Consider the following 17623-nt stretch of genomic DNA (forward strand, 5'->3'; position numbering starts at 1 on the left):
AATATATTTCTCTGGGAAAAGCTTTACCCAAAACTCAGGTGGTGGGGCTAAGAAAACCGACTGTTCCCCATGGAAGCGGAGTTGGACCTCTTTGAATGAAGCCAGTCCACGTGTCCAGCTGCTGGACAGGCAGGAGCCGTGTGCCGCAGGCGGTCGAGGCTCTCCGGAGGTTTGCGTGGGGTGCGCTGCCGGGGCCCCCGCGCCCCCCTTCCCTCCCGGGGCGGCAGCTCCCCGCCCGCCGGGAGCCGGCCCGCGGCAGCGGCCCCGCCCGCCCCTCGCCCGGCCGCAGGGCACGTGGGCCGAGGCGGGCGCCCTTTAAAGGCGGCGCGGGCCGCCCGGCGGGCGGACGCGGGGCTCTGCAGCCGAGGTCCGCCCGGGGAGCGGGGCCGCCTCCGCCGCCGCGGCCCCATGGAGATCTCCCTCAAGTACCTGCCCGGCGGCCGGGCCGCCCGCGGGTGAGCGAGCGAGCGAGCGGGGCGGCCGGGCCCCGACCCCACCTGCCAGGGCGGGGGGCGCCGGGCCGTTGGCCGCGCGCGGGGGCGGCGGTTGCCTCCCGTTGCGCCCGGCGGGCGGGTCGGGGCAGCGGAGCCGAGGCGGCGCCGGCCGGGCCGCCCTGCCCTGCCCTGCCCTGCCCCGAGCGGGCCGCCCCGCCCCAGCCCGGGAGCGGGCACGGCCCCCGCACCGCCTGGGGAAGGGGATAACGGCGCTTCTGCGGCAGCCGCCGCCGGGCGGGCGGGGACCCGCTGCCAACGGCTCCCAACGGCCGCCTCCGCTACGGCGCGGCGAGCAGGCGGGAGGTTTACTCGCGGCTCCGGTGTGGCGCTCGCTGCGGCAGGTAACGCCTTCGGCGCTCGGCCGCCCCGCGGCGGTTACGCCGCTGCGCCGGGCCGAGGGGAGGCGCCGGGCGGGGCCGCGGCCGCCGGGCTGCGGCAGGACACGCGGGGCGCGGGCCGGAGCCGTGAGTGGGGCCGTGCGCCCCGCGTGGGCCGGGGCGCGTCGCCGCGGCGGGGGCAGCGGGCCTGCCGCCGGCCTCTGCGCGCCTCGCCCCTGCCGCCAGTTTCCCCCCCCCCCGAAAAAAGGCCCGGTTGTGCTCTGCAGCTTTCTGGGCACTCGATTCAATGGTGCTTTTTGTGCTCGGAGAAGAGCCGCGTGTTAAAAGCGCGTTTCATGCGTCGGTAGCTGTAGGTCATAGTTGTGACTGTCGAGTCCTCTTTCTTTAATGAGCTGCTGAGCTCCTAAGTGCCGTACTTGAAAGTACCTCCCAAAGGTTGCTCTTGAATCTTCCTGAGGCTCTTCAAGCTCATAAACACCTCTTGTAATGCAAGAGAACAAAACCTCCTCCCCCTCGTTTTGACAGAGGGGTAATGCACTTCGCCGAAACGGCGTGCTATTCCTCTGCCTCAACAGGTGGCTGAACGCGGCCTCCTAGTTAAAGCTCTGCGATGGCATCTGTACTACTGACGCTTTTACACTTGTAGCGGAGCCAGAGCACGCGATGCCGCTGCCGAGACCTCGGGCTTTAAAGCATTGCTGTGGCTGGTCACCTCATCCTTAACGGTGCTTGGACGCGTGCCTCAGAAAATTGAGGCTGTCGTGTCAGGAGAGTTATTTTTTCGTTCACAAGACCTTTGCTTGCGTCTGCCTTGCAAAACGTTATGGAAATAATAGTGGCGTGGACACAAGTAATAGCGATATGAATTACATTGCTGTGTCTGAACTTGATATTCCATGGCTCTGTCTTGGCCGTAGGGGTTTTGTTTGGCTTGTTTTTAGAATATTAGGTTAATGAACATGCGGTAGAACTGAACGCTTTGTTTAAGATGTGGTCACTGTTAATAGCTCAGAGCTTTTTTTTTTTAATTATTTTTATAACACTTGGGTCAAAGTTTCTAGTTCTGCAGGTTTAAAACAGTGGAGCCAGTGGAGTTAAATGAGTGGTGTGTAAAAGTGAAAGCACTGTTATTAGTCAACAAGGAGTTTTTAGAATAGCTGCAGAGGCTTAAAAGACAGCTTTGAAAAAAAAGCCATATTTTGCATGGTATGTACTTGATTTTTTAAGGAGATGCTATTTCTTATAAGGTTTGTTGCCTGATTTTTAAGATCTGTCATTTCAGATGTACCGTTACTGAAAGTTTAGGGGAAGACTTTGCTTATGTCTTGGAGTGGTCCTTATGTCATACCTCATGCTTTGAATCTGGATCAGTTCCAGAGCAAACTTGCTCCAATTCTCCTTTCTTTACCACCTCCTCGTGTTATTTTTATTCTGTGTCACATCTCATTCATGCTGTGCCCAAAACATGCTTCTGCCTGCTCAGAAGAAGCTGATGTAAGAAGAACTATTTCTTTGGGTGTCCATGCTGTGTTGAAGTGCATGTGTAACCGTTTCCTTGAACAATACTTGCAACTATAAAAGTTATATGCTTTTGTCAGATGTGTTTAAAGTTCCAAATTTAGATTCTGAGTGTCATTTAAAAACTAGCCTAGCACAGTGTGTGTGGCTTTCTTGTTCTTTCCCTAAATAGGGGTGCTCGACAGGTTGTATCTTCTCTAAAACTCTTCCTATGATTCCCCCATCTCAAAAACAAAACAACCACCTCCTCTCGTGATCTCAGTGAATGATTGATGTAATTCTGTGTAATAAAGATAACCTTTGAGCTTCTAAATGTTAAAATAGACTTTCCACCCCTCTTATGGGGATTGCCACTGTATTGCCTTTACTATGTTTTATAATTCATTTTCCTTGTTATGAGGTAGCTGGTTCTGTCAAATCAAATGGGTTTTGCATTCTGGAGTTCAGGCTCAGAAGTAACTATACACTTTAGGCAGATGAGGACAAACAAACTACAAATGCATCTGGAAGCTTGGAATTGGTGTTCCCAATTTTGACCTTGAGAGAAAATATTATCCTTTATAAAATTCAGAATATTGGGAATATTTTTGTGAATGTTTAATGGGACTGGTAAGAGATCGATTTATATAGCTGTTTTCAGATATGATTGCTCTATCTTAACAGTTGGGGGGTGGGGGGGAAGTTTGGTCCTGATATTTTTTTGAAGTAGGAAAGTTATGACAACTACAATACTGGAAAACAGGGTTAGACAGAGTGGGAGGAGGAAAAAGTTTTCAGTGCCCTGTTCAGTTGAGAGGCAGAAATTTAGAGTGGATATAAGATGCCAACAACAACAACAGCCATCTGTGCTTATTCCTCTTATTTTTACATGCCTAAAGTGTAAAAAGCGTGGGGGCTTTTTAGTGTTAACGTTTGAGAGCAGTAAATGTTTATAACTCCGATCCTTGAAATTGCTGGTTCATAGCATGCGTGTACTCTGAAGCCTGCTCAGGTTGCTCAGTCTTTGAGACACCTCTTTCTGGAGGAAGAATGTGACTTATTCTGAAAAGTATGTTAACAGTGGCCTCTGTTTATTTAAAAGTCTTACCTCTTTCTTAAAACTAAGCTTGTTATTGTTATAACATCCTATTATTTAAAGCATATGGCTTGAGAAATTACTGTTTGTGTTATCATAATCTAATGTAATTTTTTTCATGTGATCATAGGGAAATGTTTTTTATGTCTTGCTATGAAAAACTTTACAGACCTTTTATGTCATATGGAGAGCTAAGGTGAAACTGTAATAAGAGGAAATTGCCTGACAAAGCGTTCTGTTGGTTTCTAATTAATGTATTATTTATGGCAGAAATATGATGGCTCAGTCAGATTTGGATCTAACAGAAACAGCTCTAAAAGAAGATTTGAAATTTTACTTCATGAACCCATGTGAAAAATACAGAGCAAGACATCAAATACCATGGAAACTGGCTTTGCAGATTTTGAAGATACTGATGGTTACTACACAGGTAATTTTTGTTTCTGTTTTTACTCTTAGAAAGTGTACTAATGATACACAGGAGAAGCATTAGGTCTTTATCCAGCTCCTTGCCGTCTCTCAATGTTCTTTGCCGACTTCCCTCGTCGGTCCAGAAAGAGAAAAACACTATGAATAGAGGGGGTGTGGTGAAAGAATAGCGTGAACTACGTTATCTGGTCAAATGCAGCCCCAAAACCTCCAGGAGTGTTTTGTAATTTAATATTTTTAAGATAACACTTTAAAACAAATTGCTCTTCCCTCCCACTAAATCTAACACTATGTTTTGAAACGTTGTATGTTCTGTTCCCTACTGTGTTCATATTCTGTTCCTTACTATGTTCGTGGCCCTTTTAGGCTAATATATTACTGTTTCACTGCATGTTTTGTGAAAGTGACAGCATTTGAAACATAGTAACTCTAAATGTGCAGGTTCAGGTGTGAAAATGCCGCAGTCTATCTGGTGGCAATGGAGATGGTTGGGCTGCTAAAGTCAGATGTGCCCCTTGCTTGTATCAAATTATGTATTTCAGACTTTGCAGATATGCACATAAGTAGAGGCAAAGAAGAAGAGAATTTTAAACTGCAGTTTATTGCAGTGCATTTGATTGTTTAACAATCCACTGAGAAATGCTGACTGGAGGATGGGGGAAGGAGAAGGGGACAAACGTGTAAGTAGAAATGGTTTGTCTGGACCTTTGAAATGCAGGACTCTGACATCTGGCACTTTGCAAATACAGCTAAATATACAAATCCTTCAAACGTGCTGAGTTGCAGGATTCAGGGTTTGTATTTGACTTACCTGCCAGAATGGGGCGTTGCATGTCCCAGTGTTGTATTGAATGCTTGCTTTCTTCAGATCCTTCTGGAAAGACATGGCAAGCTCTTTGGCTTTGCTGGCAGAGTTCAGCCTCTGTTGCTACAGTGGTGGGAGTCCTGTGCAGCTCTGTCTGCAGGCTAAGGTTGGGATGCATTGGTCAGTCTGCCTAGACAAGGGTAGCCAAAATATGCCATTGAAGCTAATGCTGGCACAATAGCTACCCGTAGCGGCTTTGCTGCTGAGAACGGGGAGCACGTTAAAGTGCGTGCGTGTGGGCAAACTCGACAGCGCAAACACAACATAACTCCAGCAGAACAGGTACCTTAGCTTATGACAGTACTAAGAAAGTAGAGGGAAGGGTTGCCCCGTCTTACAAGCAGCTGCCCCTAAAATATGGGTTATTACACTGCCTTCTTAGAAAGGCTGACAAGACAGTAACCTCAAGTGTGAAGTTGTTTTGTCTCATTAACTCCCGTGGCTGTTAAAAGGTTCAGTACTATTGAATATATCCTAGCCTGCTGGCTTAAATTCTTGGGAAAGTAACTGAACTCATAACTTCTCTATCTGCTGTCCCAATATCTCTGTCCTTGTGGGCAAAAGGGGTGATCTACTGCCTTGCTGTGAGTTGCTTGGTCCCTTCAGATTTGTCGGTGCACTGCAACACTCATCAGCCCTGGCTTTGCTTGGATGCCAGCCGGGCAGCCAGCAGGGAAAGGCAAACAGATTTTGAAGGAAAATGTGCTGCTGCTCTGCAGAGCAGTCTTGAACTTGAGTTAATAGTAAATAGACAGCTTCTAACAAGCATCTCTATGCTTCAGAATGAAGGCAAGACCCTTGAAGGATGATTTAGGAATAGCTTAAGCTTTCTTTGGCTGTTTTTGTCTGATACCAGCTGATTAAGCATGACTGTTGTAGCAGCAGCTTTGATCTGGTGTAGTAGCTGGGACGTTGCTACCTTACTGAAAAGCAGAAGAGGCTCCTGTCCTGGTAAGGGGAATGTGTTTTACTCCAAAGCTGTGCTGAAATCCCCTAGGGAGTCCCCTGAGGAAAACCTACTGAACATGTCTTATTTTTCTGCATTGTGGTTGGAAGACCTCTGATATGTAGAGATATTGGAGTGCTGCAGATTGATTTGTAGCACTCCTACCCAATTTGTAAATGAACTATTTATATCCTTAGGTGACTGCAAAACTGCTAGAAGAGTGGACATTCAGTTCTTACCCTAAAGATTGTATAGATCCAGACATACCTGACATCCCCTTCTCCTTCTGTTTTGGCTGCAGCTCTGCCACGCAACCAAAAAGTCTTGCTATAAATAATCCCGTTTCATGTATTCTTTCAGCCCAGCCCAGATCTAAGTAATTACTCTCTAAGACAGGAGATGAAGTATTCCAGTGAAGGGGACAAATAGGAACATGTTTCCTGATTTCCATTATTTTGAATGAAGGAATTTGAAAGTTAGGGGAACCCTCCTGTCTGCTTTGGGGGATTTCTGAGTTCACAGTTCTCTTGCCTAGAGTTTCTCACTCTTATTTCTTCCCTACTTCTGAGTTTCTTGCGGGACTTGGAAACTCTGTGCAGTAATGACAGTTTCACATTGGCTCTTAGTAAATAGTTTAAGCCTAGAAAATGTTAGATGTTTAGGGCCTAGGATTTTCTTCTGCTGCTGTGTTTGTCAAGCAATTCATTGCTTGGTGGTTCTTCCCCCCCTCTCCCCCCCTTTCCTCTTCCCCTTTTCTAGACTCTGTTTATATTCTCCTTGTGGAAAAAGATTGGGAGCATCCACACAGGTCTGCACAAATCTTGATGTGTGTACACAAATTTTACAGAAATCCACACACTGCTGTGTGCTGCTGCAGGAGCATATCATAGCCTCCTTAACAAGCACCTGGGTCAAGCAGATGACTTAGTTGCTGTGAGGTCCTGCATAGTCTTGCTCTAGCCCTGTGTCATGCTGCAGGCAGAAACAAACTGCTGGGATTCATCCCATAGCAACACAGAGCACTTCTGGTTTAGCAGGCTGCACTGTTAGGTTAGCTCTCTTGCCATTTGCTTCCTCCACAATTTTCTTGGTGAACTCCAGTTAGAGTTGTTGGTCTATGATATGTGAAAGGTAGACATGAACCAGCTGTCTTTGTTGCTGCACTCGAAGTTTTGGAAACAATAAAGATTTTGACTTTTGTTTTTCTTACTGTGCATGTGGTAATCACTACTCTAGTAGTCTTCTGATGTTAATTACCATAGTTAGCAAATAGATTCTTTGATTTTTATTGTAGCAACATTACAGAAACATGCACCTTTCTATTTTCTATTTATTAGAGTTGAAAGAAGTGAAGTTGTTTCCAAAACGCTGCTGCTTGAACACTTCAATTTTTTTGTTTGTTTTTCTCGTCAGCTTATCTTTTTTGGTTTGAGTAACCAGTTGGTGGTCTCATTCAAAGAGGAGAACACTGTTGCTTTTAAACACCTTTTCCTGAAAGGATATTCTGGTGTTGATGAAGATGACTACAGCTGCAGTATATATACACAGCAGGAAGCTTATGATAGCATTTTTTATGTTATTAATCAGGTAAGTGTGTTTGTTTATAATGACGAATAGCATTAAAACTGAAGCTGTAGCTTGTGAACTTCTGCTAAGGTTCTATTTTTCTGTCTCCATTTGGATTTTAATCTTGCTATTTCAGTGAATCTGCTTAGGCGGAGTGTTCTGAAGTTTGTGTGTAGATGTCTGAGATTCGTCTCCAAGAAACAGAAATAAACACAAAGTTTTATTCAATTAGTGCATAGTACTGAAGTCCAGAAACCTTGAAGTTCAGTCATCTTACATGAACTGGAACCTTTGTTTAGGTCTTACTTTGAAGAGCTACGGTCTTGAATATACCTATGCATGGCATTCAAAAAATTTGTGCTTACAGCTATACTGAATTGCAGCTTTGTAGTGAGTGCCAGAGGCCTCGAAATGGGGAGTACGGTACTTCCAGGAACGTAGGGGCACCGGCCCTGGTTACAGATGGTATTTTAAGGAGCAGTGCCTTTACAATTGTGGGAGGAGGGGAAATAAATCTAGCATGAAAATTCAGTAAACAGTTCTTATTTAGTACAGCTACGTTTGAAAGTCAAAGGATGAAAGTGTGTGTGTGTAAAACAAGAAAAATCTCTTGTTTGAGAATGGTGATGTGCCCGGAAACAGTTCAGGTGAGATGAACAGAAAGTGGCCTCAACCACCTTGCATTTTCTCTGACCTTAGGGGATCAGCTTTGAGGCTTGATTTAAAGCTGTTTTGCCCACCAACAGTTACGCCCAGCAGGCATCTGGGAATTGCTATGGTGTGAAGGCTAGGCCTCCTTTTCAGACAGACACTTGTGCAAGGGCTCACTGCTGCTTGACCATCTCCTGTAAGCTACAGCAGAACCATCAGCAGATCAAACATACTGTTTCTGCTGTGCTGGAGAAGGCCAATAATCTGACTCCTGGTATGCTCAATGAGTACTGAAGTAGTTTTCTCAGACTTTCCCTTGAACTTTCAATGTTGCTGCTGTTTCTGCTCTAACCTGTTCCTTTTCTTTTTTTCCTCTCCTCCTTGCTTTACTTCCTTCTTTCATAGGCACTAAGACTGAGGTGAAGCCCAGGTAGAAGACAGTAGAGAAATAATAGCTTTATATCCTCAAGAATGAGCCAATGTGTGATACGGGCATCAGAAAAAGGTCTCTCCATAAAATGCCTATATTATATAAATGTAGATATACCCTCTGAGGAGCTTAAAATTCATGTAATCTGGGTTCTTTGTCTTGTGGAGTTCCTGCAGTTTTTATTGCATGTAAACCTTTTAAAAAATGTGGCTTTCAGGTGAACATTGAGATGTTCTTCAAAAAAAAAAAAAACCTTCCAAGAAGGCCTAAGCCTATTTTATTTCAAGATGGGCAGCTAGAATCCACAGATTTTTTTTTTTTATATGTACTAAACCACTGGGATATTTTCATGTTTTGCAGAAAACAGGCTTCTCTACTTGAAAAGTACACAGCTTCTTCCTACTCTTCTCTTGGAGTCTGCTTTGGAAACTTCTATTATGAAAAAAGCCATGCGGAGTACACTTGTAGCCTATCAGCTGGCAGAGTCTGGAGTACCAAGAGGCTGCAGAACTCTTGCTCCTGCTGGTTACTCTGTCTTAGGCTGCTTGGGAATGTATACATGGAAATTTTGCTGTTACTGTTGTATAGCGTGTTGTTTGAGAGACTTGTGCATAGCTTCTACAGTCCTGTGATACTGTCAGGAGGGCAGGGCCTCTATGTGTGTGGACAGAACAACAGCTGCTAGATGCAGTGATCTGGTGATGGCCTTGGACGGGTACCTAGTTGTGACTAGTTATTCCTTCTACTCACTTGACACGCCTTAGTCAGACTTGGCTTCCTTAGTTTATTCTGATTTTAAGATAGTGTTTTTGAAGGGTGCTGAGGCGGTGATCTCCTTGGCTGTCTAAACTTCTTCAAAGCTCTGCTGTGAAGACTCGAAAGGCAGTGCTGGGAGGCAGAGTTTTGGATGGGAACATGCAGGTTGCATTACAGCCCTTTTCGGACGTGGAGTGTGTGGCAGTTAACAGCTACTGGGCTCTTCTACTGTTGTAGGGAGTTTTACATGATGGACGGATGCAGATAATGCCCATAGGAAAGAAGAAATAGGGTAACAATGGATGGCTGTTAATAATCAGATTGGTGTTTAAGGGGAGGAAGGTCTAATCCATATCAAAATCAGCTGAACGGCAAGTCTCTTAAGAAATGAGAAGCCTTGTCTGACTTCCCATGTTTGTTAACACAAGCCTCCTGGGAAATACTTCCCAGAACAATAAATACTTCTGCAGAGATGACCAATGTTGTGTGCTGCCCTGAGCTGTTCTGTCAGGTGAGGTAATGATAAAAATTCATTAATTACTAGGTGTTTATGCTTTCTTCCTTAAAGGACCCTTGGTCTATCTGGCTTCTCTTGGGCAATGTTAGTTGATGTTAAGCTGAATGGGCAAATGGCTGCTTTCATGGTTAGTCATAGATGTGCTCTGCTGTTGGGGAGTCAAAAATCAAAGGTGGTGTGGCACCCCCAGCTATTTGCCTCAGCTATGCAAGTGTGGGAGGTGTGACTCCAAGGACAGAGGATACAGCTTGCTTCTAGTTGCACTTGGAGTAAGTGAAGAGAGTGCCTTCTTCACAGACGAGCTTTCAGTTGCCTCTATGCTCGTGTAAAGCGGACAAGTTAAATAGCCTCTGGAAGCTGCCCAAGCTCTGTGCATGCTCCATGGATGCTAGTTATGGTGCACATGTAGCTTTGCTCTTTTGTAGTCATACAAGGAGCAGTTTCTCTCCTCTTATTAGAGCAGACTTTTGGGGACAAAGACTAAAACTGTGACTTAAATTGCTCGTACTTTCAATCTTGACCTCTTCTGCCTTCTGTAAGATGATTGCTTTAGGGGAGGGATTAGTGAGGAAAAAGGAGGAGAAATATGAAAACTGTTTACTAGCCTTTTCAGGCCTTAATGCCAAGTCTGAAAAGATTTTATAGTTTTTAAATTTGTTCTTAATATTGTGCTTTTAACTGACCATCCTACCAACATTTGAGTTCAGTGTAGAAAAAGGTCTTATGTTGCTTAGGGTTTTTTTTAATTTTGCTGAATTTTAATCAGAGAATCTCTAAGTTAAATGGTTTAAAAAAACACCTTCATGAGATGAATGCATAAAATATATCCGTGAAGTGTGCGTAGTTAGTGGCAATGCTGCACTGAAGTCAATACCTGGCATCTAATTTAGACTCTCATGCTAGCTTGTTGTATGACACGTGTGTAATTGCTTGCAGGCGCCCCAGTAGGTATGGGGTTCCTAGTCACTGTAACCAGGATGCCAAGAATGCAAGTGGCCAGCAGCCACCTCAACTTCCCATGATGTGTCCACTTCCAATTTGCAGGCTTTATGGGAAAGTAAAGGTTTGTTATTTTTGAGTTCTTATGTAAAAGCTACGTTACTACTAAGAATTTTGTGGAGATTGAAAGTTGTCATGTGCAAAAAGACCTACCATAAGGGGTGTGGGCAGGCAAGAGGTAGTGAGACCCCTAGCTCCTCCCTCAAACTGGTATCTCTTCTTAACTTCTAGTTCTGTTCTGCTTTTAAACTAGTACAAACAATTAAAGAACATTTCCCTGGGGACGCTTGGTTATGGACAAGATGAAAATGAAGGATCAGGTTTAAAAATCTGTAAACAGCAGTACAAGAAAGGCACAATGCTTCCTTCCAATGATACACTGAACATAGATGTTGCTACTGAAACAGGTATGATACTGTTGTACTAAAAAAAATTTCTTGCTATGGAATATTTACAATGTAATTGTAAATCAGTGATGTTTAATAGACTTTTGCATAGCAATAACAGAAACTAATATGCTTGTTGCTGCTTCACCCCTTGCTTTGTAGTATCTGCTTAAAGTTATGACTTTGTAGTTTATTGGAAGAAGGTAGAAGGTTTCTCTGTCCTTTTTTTTTTTAAATTGTCATCGTTAGCTTTTTCTTAATGCAGAAGGTTCATATACAGAGTTCTTGATGCTGGTAAGGTTGCAACTTCAGCGGGTTTCCTTAGCACCTTGCCGAGCAGAGTCCCACCTTCTAGCCTCCCAAGAGTTTTTTTCTACCTGCACCTGCTTCTTCCCATTTCCCACTAGTTGAGCTCTGTATGAGTGTTTTTGTGCAAAATTAACACTATGCCTGACTACATCTTCTGCTTGAGACTGATTATCTCAGTTTTATGCTGCTTTCTACATGGAATTTTTAAAACTTCAACTTTTCCCTTCTTCTCTCCCCAGAATGTATCCTTTTAAAGCCACAGGAGCTAGCCAGTAAGAAGGCTGAACTGAAGTTGAATTCCTCATTTTTCAATCTGGAATTTTACAGGTAAAGTTTGGGGGAGGGGAAGAAATAGATTTTTTTTATGATTTTATTTTTTTCTTAATTTTATTTTTTATTGTCTTTTCATAGGAATATGCTGAATTATGTTCTGTGTGGTTTCCTTGCTTTGTGTATGCTTGTATTTTTGATTGTATATGTATTTATACACTTCTAAACATTCAGGCTTATACAGGTTGAAATCTCCTTCAAGCTAAAAGGCATCGCTCTCCAAACAATCCATGCCCGTGAATTGCCCGACTGTTACGTGTTTCAAAATACTGTAAGTGAATACTGGGTTTGGTTTGCATCGAACTTTTAACACTATTTTTATAGTAACAAGGGTCCATAGGTGGCATCCTTATATCCAGACTGCATGGAAAAGCAGCCAGGCATGTCCCAGCCTACTAGGAAGATGCCTTATGCTTATCCTCCCTTTTCCTAAAGGCTGCTGAATCAACTAAAATGATGTTGACAACAGAACAATATTGTCTTGTAACCTAGTCCAGCTGGTAACTTTGTAATCTGAGAAGGGAGTAAGTAATTATTATTCATTTAACAAAGTAAAACTTGAAATTTGGCTTCTTAGAATATTGCTTTTTAATGCTATATATTATATGCTCTCAAGTGTTCTGTATATGTTGCCATTTATGGTGGCAACTTTCCTAAAAGCTTACCTAAAAAAAATACCGATGCATATTATGTCAGAGCACAGACTAAGGTTTATTTTATGGACTACATTTTGCTTGTCTTGTTTCTGATTCACCTTTGTTTCCAGATCACTTTGAATAATAGAGCCCACAGTGGAAAAATCAAAATTTATTTTGATAGTGATACTGATATTCAAGAATGCAAAGACTGGCACATATCTGGTTCTAGTAAGTATTGTGTGTGCATCTGTTTGCATGATGGAAGCATTACACATCTCCTTCTGTTTCTCCTGGTCCATAACAGTTGAACTAACGAGATATTTCCTGTCCTCTTCTCTACCACCTTCAGGCAAAAACCTTGCCTATGTCACTCAATACATCTTTGTAAATCGGAGTCAGGAACTGATCCCTTTCTGAAAGGGTATTGATAATATAAGCATCTCTATACAGCTGTATAAATTACCAGGCTGTATCTGGAAGGAGACTGAATATTTCTTCTATAGGTTGTAACTTTTTTTTTGCTCTGAGTTTACTCAAGTAATTTGGTATAATGTACTAAGAGTGGTAAATTCCCAACTCAAGCCGTTATAGCCTTGAAAATTACTTCATTTTGGCTAACTGAAGCCTACTATTTCTGAGATTAGAGGTTTAGAGTTTTTTTTTTGCTGCCACTGTCATGATGCATGCAAGCAAAAGGTGGCATCTACCTTATTCCCATTTTAAGGCTTTATCTGACAGCTAAGAAGTGGATGCTCAGGACTCCTTCAGAGGAGCGTTCACTGTGACAGTGCTATGCAGCTACATCTCTCGCACAGTGACTTGGTGTAAAGGGCTGTGATAGAGGTAATAGTTTCTTACAAGTTATAGAAGATCTCAGTTCAGAAAGATGTCAAATGGCCTGCCCTTTGCTTGTCCAAAGCCAACTTTTGTCTAACAATACCCTGTTTTACTGGCATTGAAGTGGCATCTTACAATACGATTCAAGTAATCGCAAAGCACTGGCTTGTGTGTATGTTCAGTAACTTCTAGCAGCTGTCTTTCAACTAACTACTCTTTAGTAGTTTATTTGTATATAATGAGCAGCTGAAGGAGAGAGCATGTAACTTCATTATAAAGGTGAGCTAAAGAGCTATTATACTAATTAAATTAGTGTTTGTTTATGTAGTTAAAAACTATGTTGTGAAACTCTTAGGGACAATAGATACAAGTAAGCCAAAGAAAATAATTGTTTTTCAAAACTATGCTCCCTGGGTTCACATGATAGCTTCTAAACCTGTGTGTGAAAAGAGTACGATGCAGTTCCTGACTGCAGGTCAGGGAACAAGAAATGTGGTCTTGTGGTCGTGGAGAGCTGTGTTGTAGGTATGATTTTTGTGTGTGTTAATTACATTGATATGGACCAAATCCTGCATTTCTCTTATTCCATGCAGTTGTAACACTGTTGGAGCACAGATGGTCAGGTGAGCTTAGTGGAAAAACAAGAAGCTTGCATCAGTGTTGTGGGAAGGGGTGGGGTGTTTTTTGTTTTGTGTTTTTTTTTGTACTTGAAACGTGCATTTCATGTTTGTGGCCCAGTCTATGTAGCTCTCCTGGGATGTGATTCTCTGTTCAGTTGTGCTGGAGACATACTTGCAGAAAGATTTTTGGGGTTGTTTTTTTTTTTTGTTTCTAGCCCATCTGTTTATGGGGGTGAGAGACTTTGGTGCAAAATACGTGACCTTTTGTAAAGGTGTCAATGCTTATGACAAATCTATGCCCAAAGAGATGTGAAAAGACTCTTTCCTTTCTGTAACTTACAGTTCTCCAGAAAAATACTCAGTATGTTCTGGTTTTCGATGGATTTGTCATTATAAGTTGCCTTGCTTCTCTTATTCTCTGCACGCGATCCATTATTCTTGCCTTGAAACTGCAAAAAGTAAGTACAGTGTTCATAGTCTCCATGCTTCATAGTCTCCATGCTTATTTTGCCTCTGCTATCTTGTTTGGTACTAGTTTTGTGAAGTGATTTGTTCTATTTTCTTGGTCTTCCTGAGGCTAGAACAGCCCTTTTCTGTTCTTTCCTTCTGCTTTCACAATGCTTGACCAGAATCTGCTGTCAGCTTCTTCCCCACTTGCCCCCCTCCACATACTCTGAGACTAACTCTGGCTTCATCTTGAGTTCATGTAAGCAGACCCAACTCTTCCCAACCAAAGAAAGTGATGCAGAAACATGAGCTGGCCCTGCATGGGAAGCTTTGTTCACTTGAGTTGTGCACTGTAGAACTGCTGTGCTGGAAGAGTTCCCAAATGTCCAGAGCCTGGCTGATACTTCACACTTTCTCACACCCCAGGCCAGAGTCGTTACATAATTTAGTACCATTAATTGTGATACACTTCCTAAGCATGTGGATAAAGGGAGTTAGAAAAGAGCACAGGATATGGAAGTGCAGATAGGTGCTTATCTAATCCAGTATATCCTCTCAGGAACTTGTAAACAAGACAAAGGTGAATGGGACACAGATCAGCAAAGATATTGCAAGTTGCAGTCAGGAATTAGGACAGCAGCATTTTTATTCATGAGCAGAGAGAACAAGTGAAAGCAGATAGGCAGTACTGGGTGCAGGAAGTAGAATTGCTGTCTCTGTTGGAAATGAGAGCTGTTGACTGATACTTGTATTTGAACTGAAGTTATTAATTTTGCTTGTTCTTTCACTCCTTCAGCTGAGTGGCCATGCTCTTTTAAGGGTGGACAGAAACCTCTTGTGAAGGGGGTTGGAAAGGGGATAGCAAGCCATGCATAGTTAGGTTATTGGGGGTCAGTTGTGAAGTCATTTATTTTGTGAAAAGTTAATTTTCAATGATCTAAGCGGTCTTAATCTTTTCTTGTAATTTTTTTTTTCCTGTTGCTATTACTAACAATTTTTAGGCTATTATTCCAGCAAATACTATGGGAAAAGTGGGCAAGTGAAGTTCAAGCACTGCTACAGTACTGGGGCATCTGTGCATATCTTTCATCTAAGGGGACCTGTAACTAAACATCTAAATGCTTCTTAACAGAGATTTGTGAATTTCTTCCTGGAGAAATACAAACGTCATGTCTGTCATGCTGATCGCTTGGAGTTCATAAATGGATGGTATGTCCTGGTAATTATCAGTGATATGATGACCATCATTGGATCAATCTTAAAAATGGAAATAAAAGCCAAGGTGAGAGTCTAATGCTTCAGATAAAATACTAGTCTTGTTAGTCAGGTGTAACATCCCCTAATTAGGGGACATGTGAATGAGCTATATTAGTTACTAGTCACTTTTTTACCTCTGCTAGTTCTTATCCCTTACGTTGTTGTCTACTATAGTAGACATCATATATAAATGGTTGACTGAAGTTGTGTGGTGTTTGTTTCTACTTGAGACCTGTTACGTATGTTGAATGAAACCCTTAGACTTGCTTTTCTCTGTGAGCACTAATGTGTCTTCTGAGTATTGATGGGATTCTTATAGCAATCAAAGATGATGTGTGTGCATCAACCATTAAAACAAACGTTGTCTGCAAGTTTGACTAATAAATGGTTTTAGTCCCCTTTTCCCTAAACTCTTTCAGTAAGACCCTGGAAGCTAATTAAACATCTTATTTCTAGTGTTAAGCCCTGTAATCCCTGGTTTAGGACTTGTAAGTAGACAGTGCTGTAGATCCTATGGAAAAGACAGTTCCTAATTAAAAGCTTTAGGTTATGTTAGTTTGTTATGTTAGTAATTAAGCAGCAGTAGTACATATTGCACACAGAAATTGAGTCATTACCTTAGATAAAACAGGGGTCTCAGCAGCTCATGAGCTCATTACTACTATGACTTGTCTTCCTGGCCCGTCCAAACTACAGGCACAGTCGTCATCAGCTGCTAGTCCTTGACCTTCTAGTCCGTACTTACTGAAATCAGTGTGTTTTGTCCAGCTGGCAGCTCTTTGTGTGTGTGTTTTTTAGCAACAGAGCTGTATGTTAACAGTTCATGTGTTCACAAAACTTTATATTCTGGGAAAAACAGGGCAGGTAGTGTGGTGCTGCTTCATGTGTACTAATGCTCAAAGGGCAAACGTCTGGAGCGGGCTTCAGGTGAAACACTTGGGAATGTCCAGTTCTGTGGTTAGGTGATGGAGGGGAGGGCATAAAATCTTAAACATATCTCATGCTTATTGTGACATGCTCTAGCCTTCCGCTGAATCAAAATGCGGGTAGAAATGGCTATAAACTTTGCCGGCAGTGGAAATGGTGTTCAGACTTCAAACAGCTAGCAACTTTTTCAAAACTGTTTGTGCTTGTAGCACAGACAGGGCTGTAGTCCTGAAGTTTGCTTTTTAAGTCATGACTTGTTTTAACAGTGAATGAAAAATTAGCCTTTTAAAGTGGAATTTTGGAGATACTCAATCTAATTTTAATTTAGATTGAGTTAGAATTAGACTAATCTAATTTTAATTAGATTGAGTATCTCCAAATTTCCACTTTAAGTATGTTGTAACCAAAGCAAAGGCCTTAGTTCTTCCAAACTTCATACAAATCTTGTTCAAGAATGTCAGTGTAGCTGTGCTTTTATGTGTAGTGCTATTGCTTTTGAGTGACTTCTCTAACTGCAGTTTATGCTGATCTGATTTTTATGATGTGGCAATGTCATTTCAGTAATGAACTGTCCAGTTTTATTTGTCTGAACTGCTGACACCTGTATAGCTGTCAAGCTGACATACCTACCACTAACTTGACCACCTGCTCTTTTTGGATCCCTCAGAATCTTACAAGTTATGATGTCTGCAGTATTTTACTTGGAACATCAACTTTGTTTGTCTGGGTTGGCGTCATCCGATATTTGGGATATTTTCAAACCTACAATGTAAGGCTGGAATCTATTATTTGACACTTGGAACACATTTAGGTCTGTCACTTTTATTCGGATCTCTTTTAATATATGTGACTTCCCCCCAACCTTTCTTCCACCCTGACTTACAGGTACTCATTTTAACTATGCAAGCATCACTGCCCAAAGTTCTAAGGTTTTGTTGTTGTGCTGGGATGATTTATCTTGGCTATACTTTCTGTGGTTGGATTGTATTGGGACCTTATCATGAAAAGGTATGTCAGCAATATTGCTCCTTTTCTTTTCTAACTATGTGTAAATACCGAACTATGTGTAAAGCTCCTAGTCATTTTAACAGATACAAGTCTTGAATTCATGTTTTTGTTTAAAAGCTTGAAAGAACTTGCTTAACTCCTATCACCCGCTCCTTTTAACAAAATAACTGTATTTCTTTCACTGTGTAATTGAAATCCTTATTCTACTAAACTAATATCCACAAACACGAGGCTGTGTTTGTAATGAGCGTCTGGATGGTTTATCCAGGCAGTCTGGCAG

At 42.5% G+C, this 17623-nt stretch overlaps 1 protein-coding gene across 22 annotated transcripts in view; it reads left to right on the top strand.

The window, feature by feature from the left end:
• The first annotated feature begins 301 nt into the window (after nucleotides 1-301).
• MCOLN2 (mucolipin TRP cation channel 2) overlaps nucleotides 302-17623 on the top strand; it is a 33997-nt gene continuing 16675 nt past the window's right edge. For 4 of the 22 annotated variants that reach the window (XR_011142573.1, XR_011142575.1, XR_011142574.1 and 1 more), the window contains exons 1-12: nucleotides 342-455; nucleotides 3696-3855; nucleotides 4397-4534; nucleotides 7079-7252; nucleotides 10838-10991; nucleotides 11519-11606; nucleotides 11784-11880; nucleotides 12376-12475; nucleotides 14047-14162; nucleotides 15284-15433; nucleotides 17003-17104; nucleotides 17221-17343. Coding sequence is in view for 13 of the 22 variants with exons in the window: in XM_068952640.1 (XP_068808741.1) it covers nucleotides 409-455; nucleotides 3696-3855; nucleotides 7079-7252; nucleotides 10838-10991; nucleotides 11519-11606; nucleotides 11784-11880; nucleotides 12376-12475; nucleotides 14047-14162; nucleotides 15284-15433; nucleotides 17003-17104; nucleotides 17221-17343 (1311 nt within the window). In the remaining 9 variants the exon portion in view is untranslated. Of the gene's footprint in view, nucleotides 456-630; nucleotides 836-906; nucleotides 959-2114; nucleotides 2327-3080; nucleotides 3399-3695; nucleotides 3856-4396; nucleotides 4535-7078; nucleotides 7253-10837; nucleotides 10992-11518; nucleotides 11607-11783; nucleotides 11881-12375; nucleotides 12476-14046; nucleotides 14163-15283; nucleotides 15434-17002; nucleotides 17105-17220; nucleotides 17344-17623 lie in introns of those variants that run through there. The other 18 variants (XR_011142569.1, XR_011142568.1, XR_011142571.1 and 15 more) reach the window with 15 other exon arrangements.

The sequence above is a fragment of the Struthio camelus genome, chromosome 8 (assembly GCF_040807025.1).
Source record: "Struthio camelus isolate bStrCam1 chromosome 8, bStrCam1.hap1, whole genome shotgun sequence".
Taxonomy (NCBI): domain Eukaryota; kingdom Metazoa; phylum Chordata; class Aves; order Struthioniformes; family Struthionidae; genus Struthio; species Struthio camelus.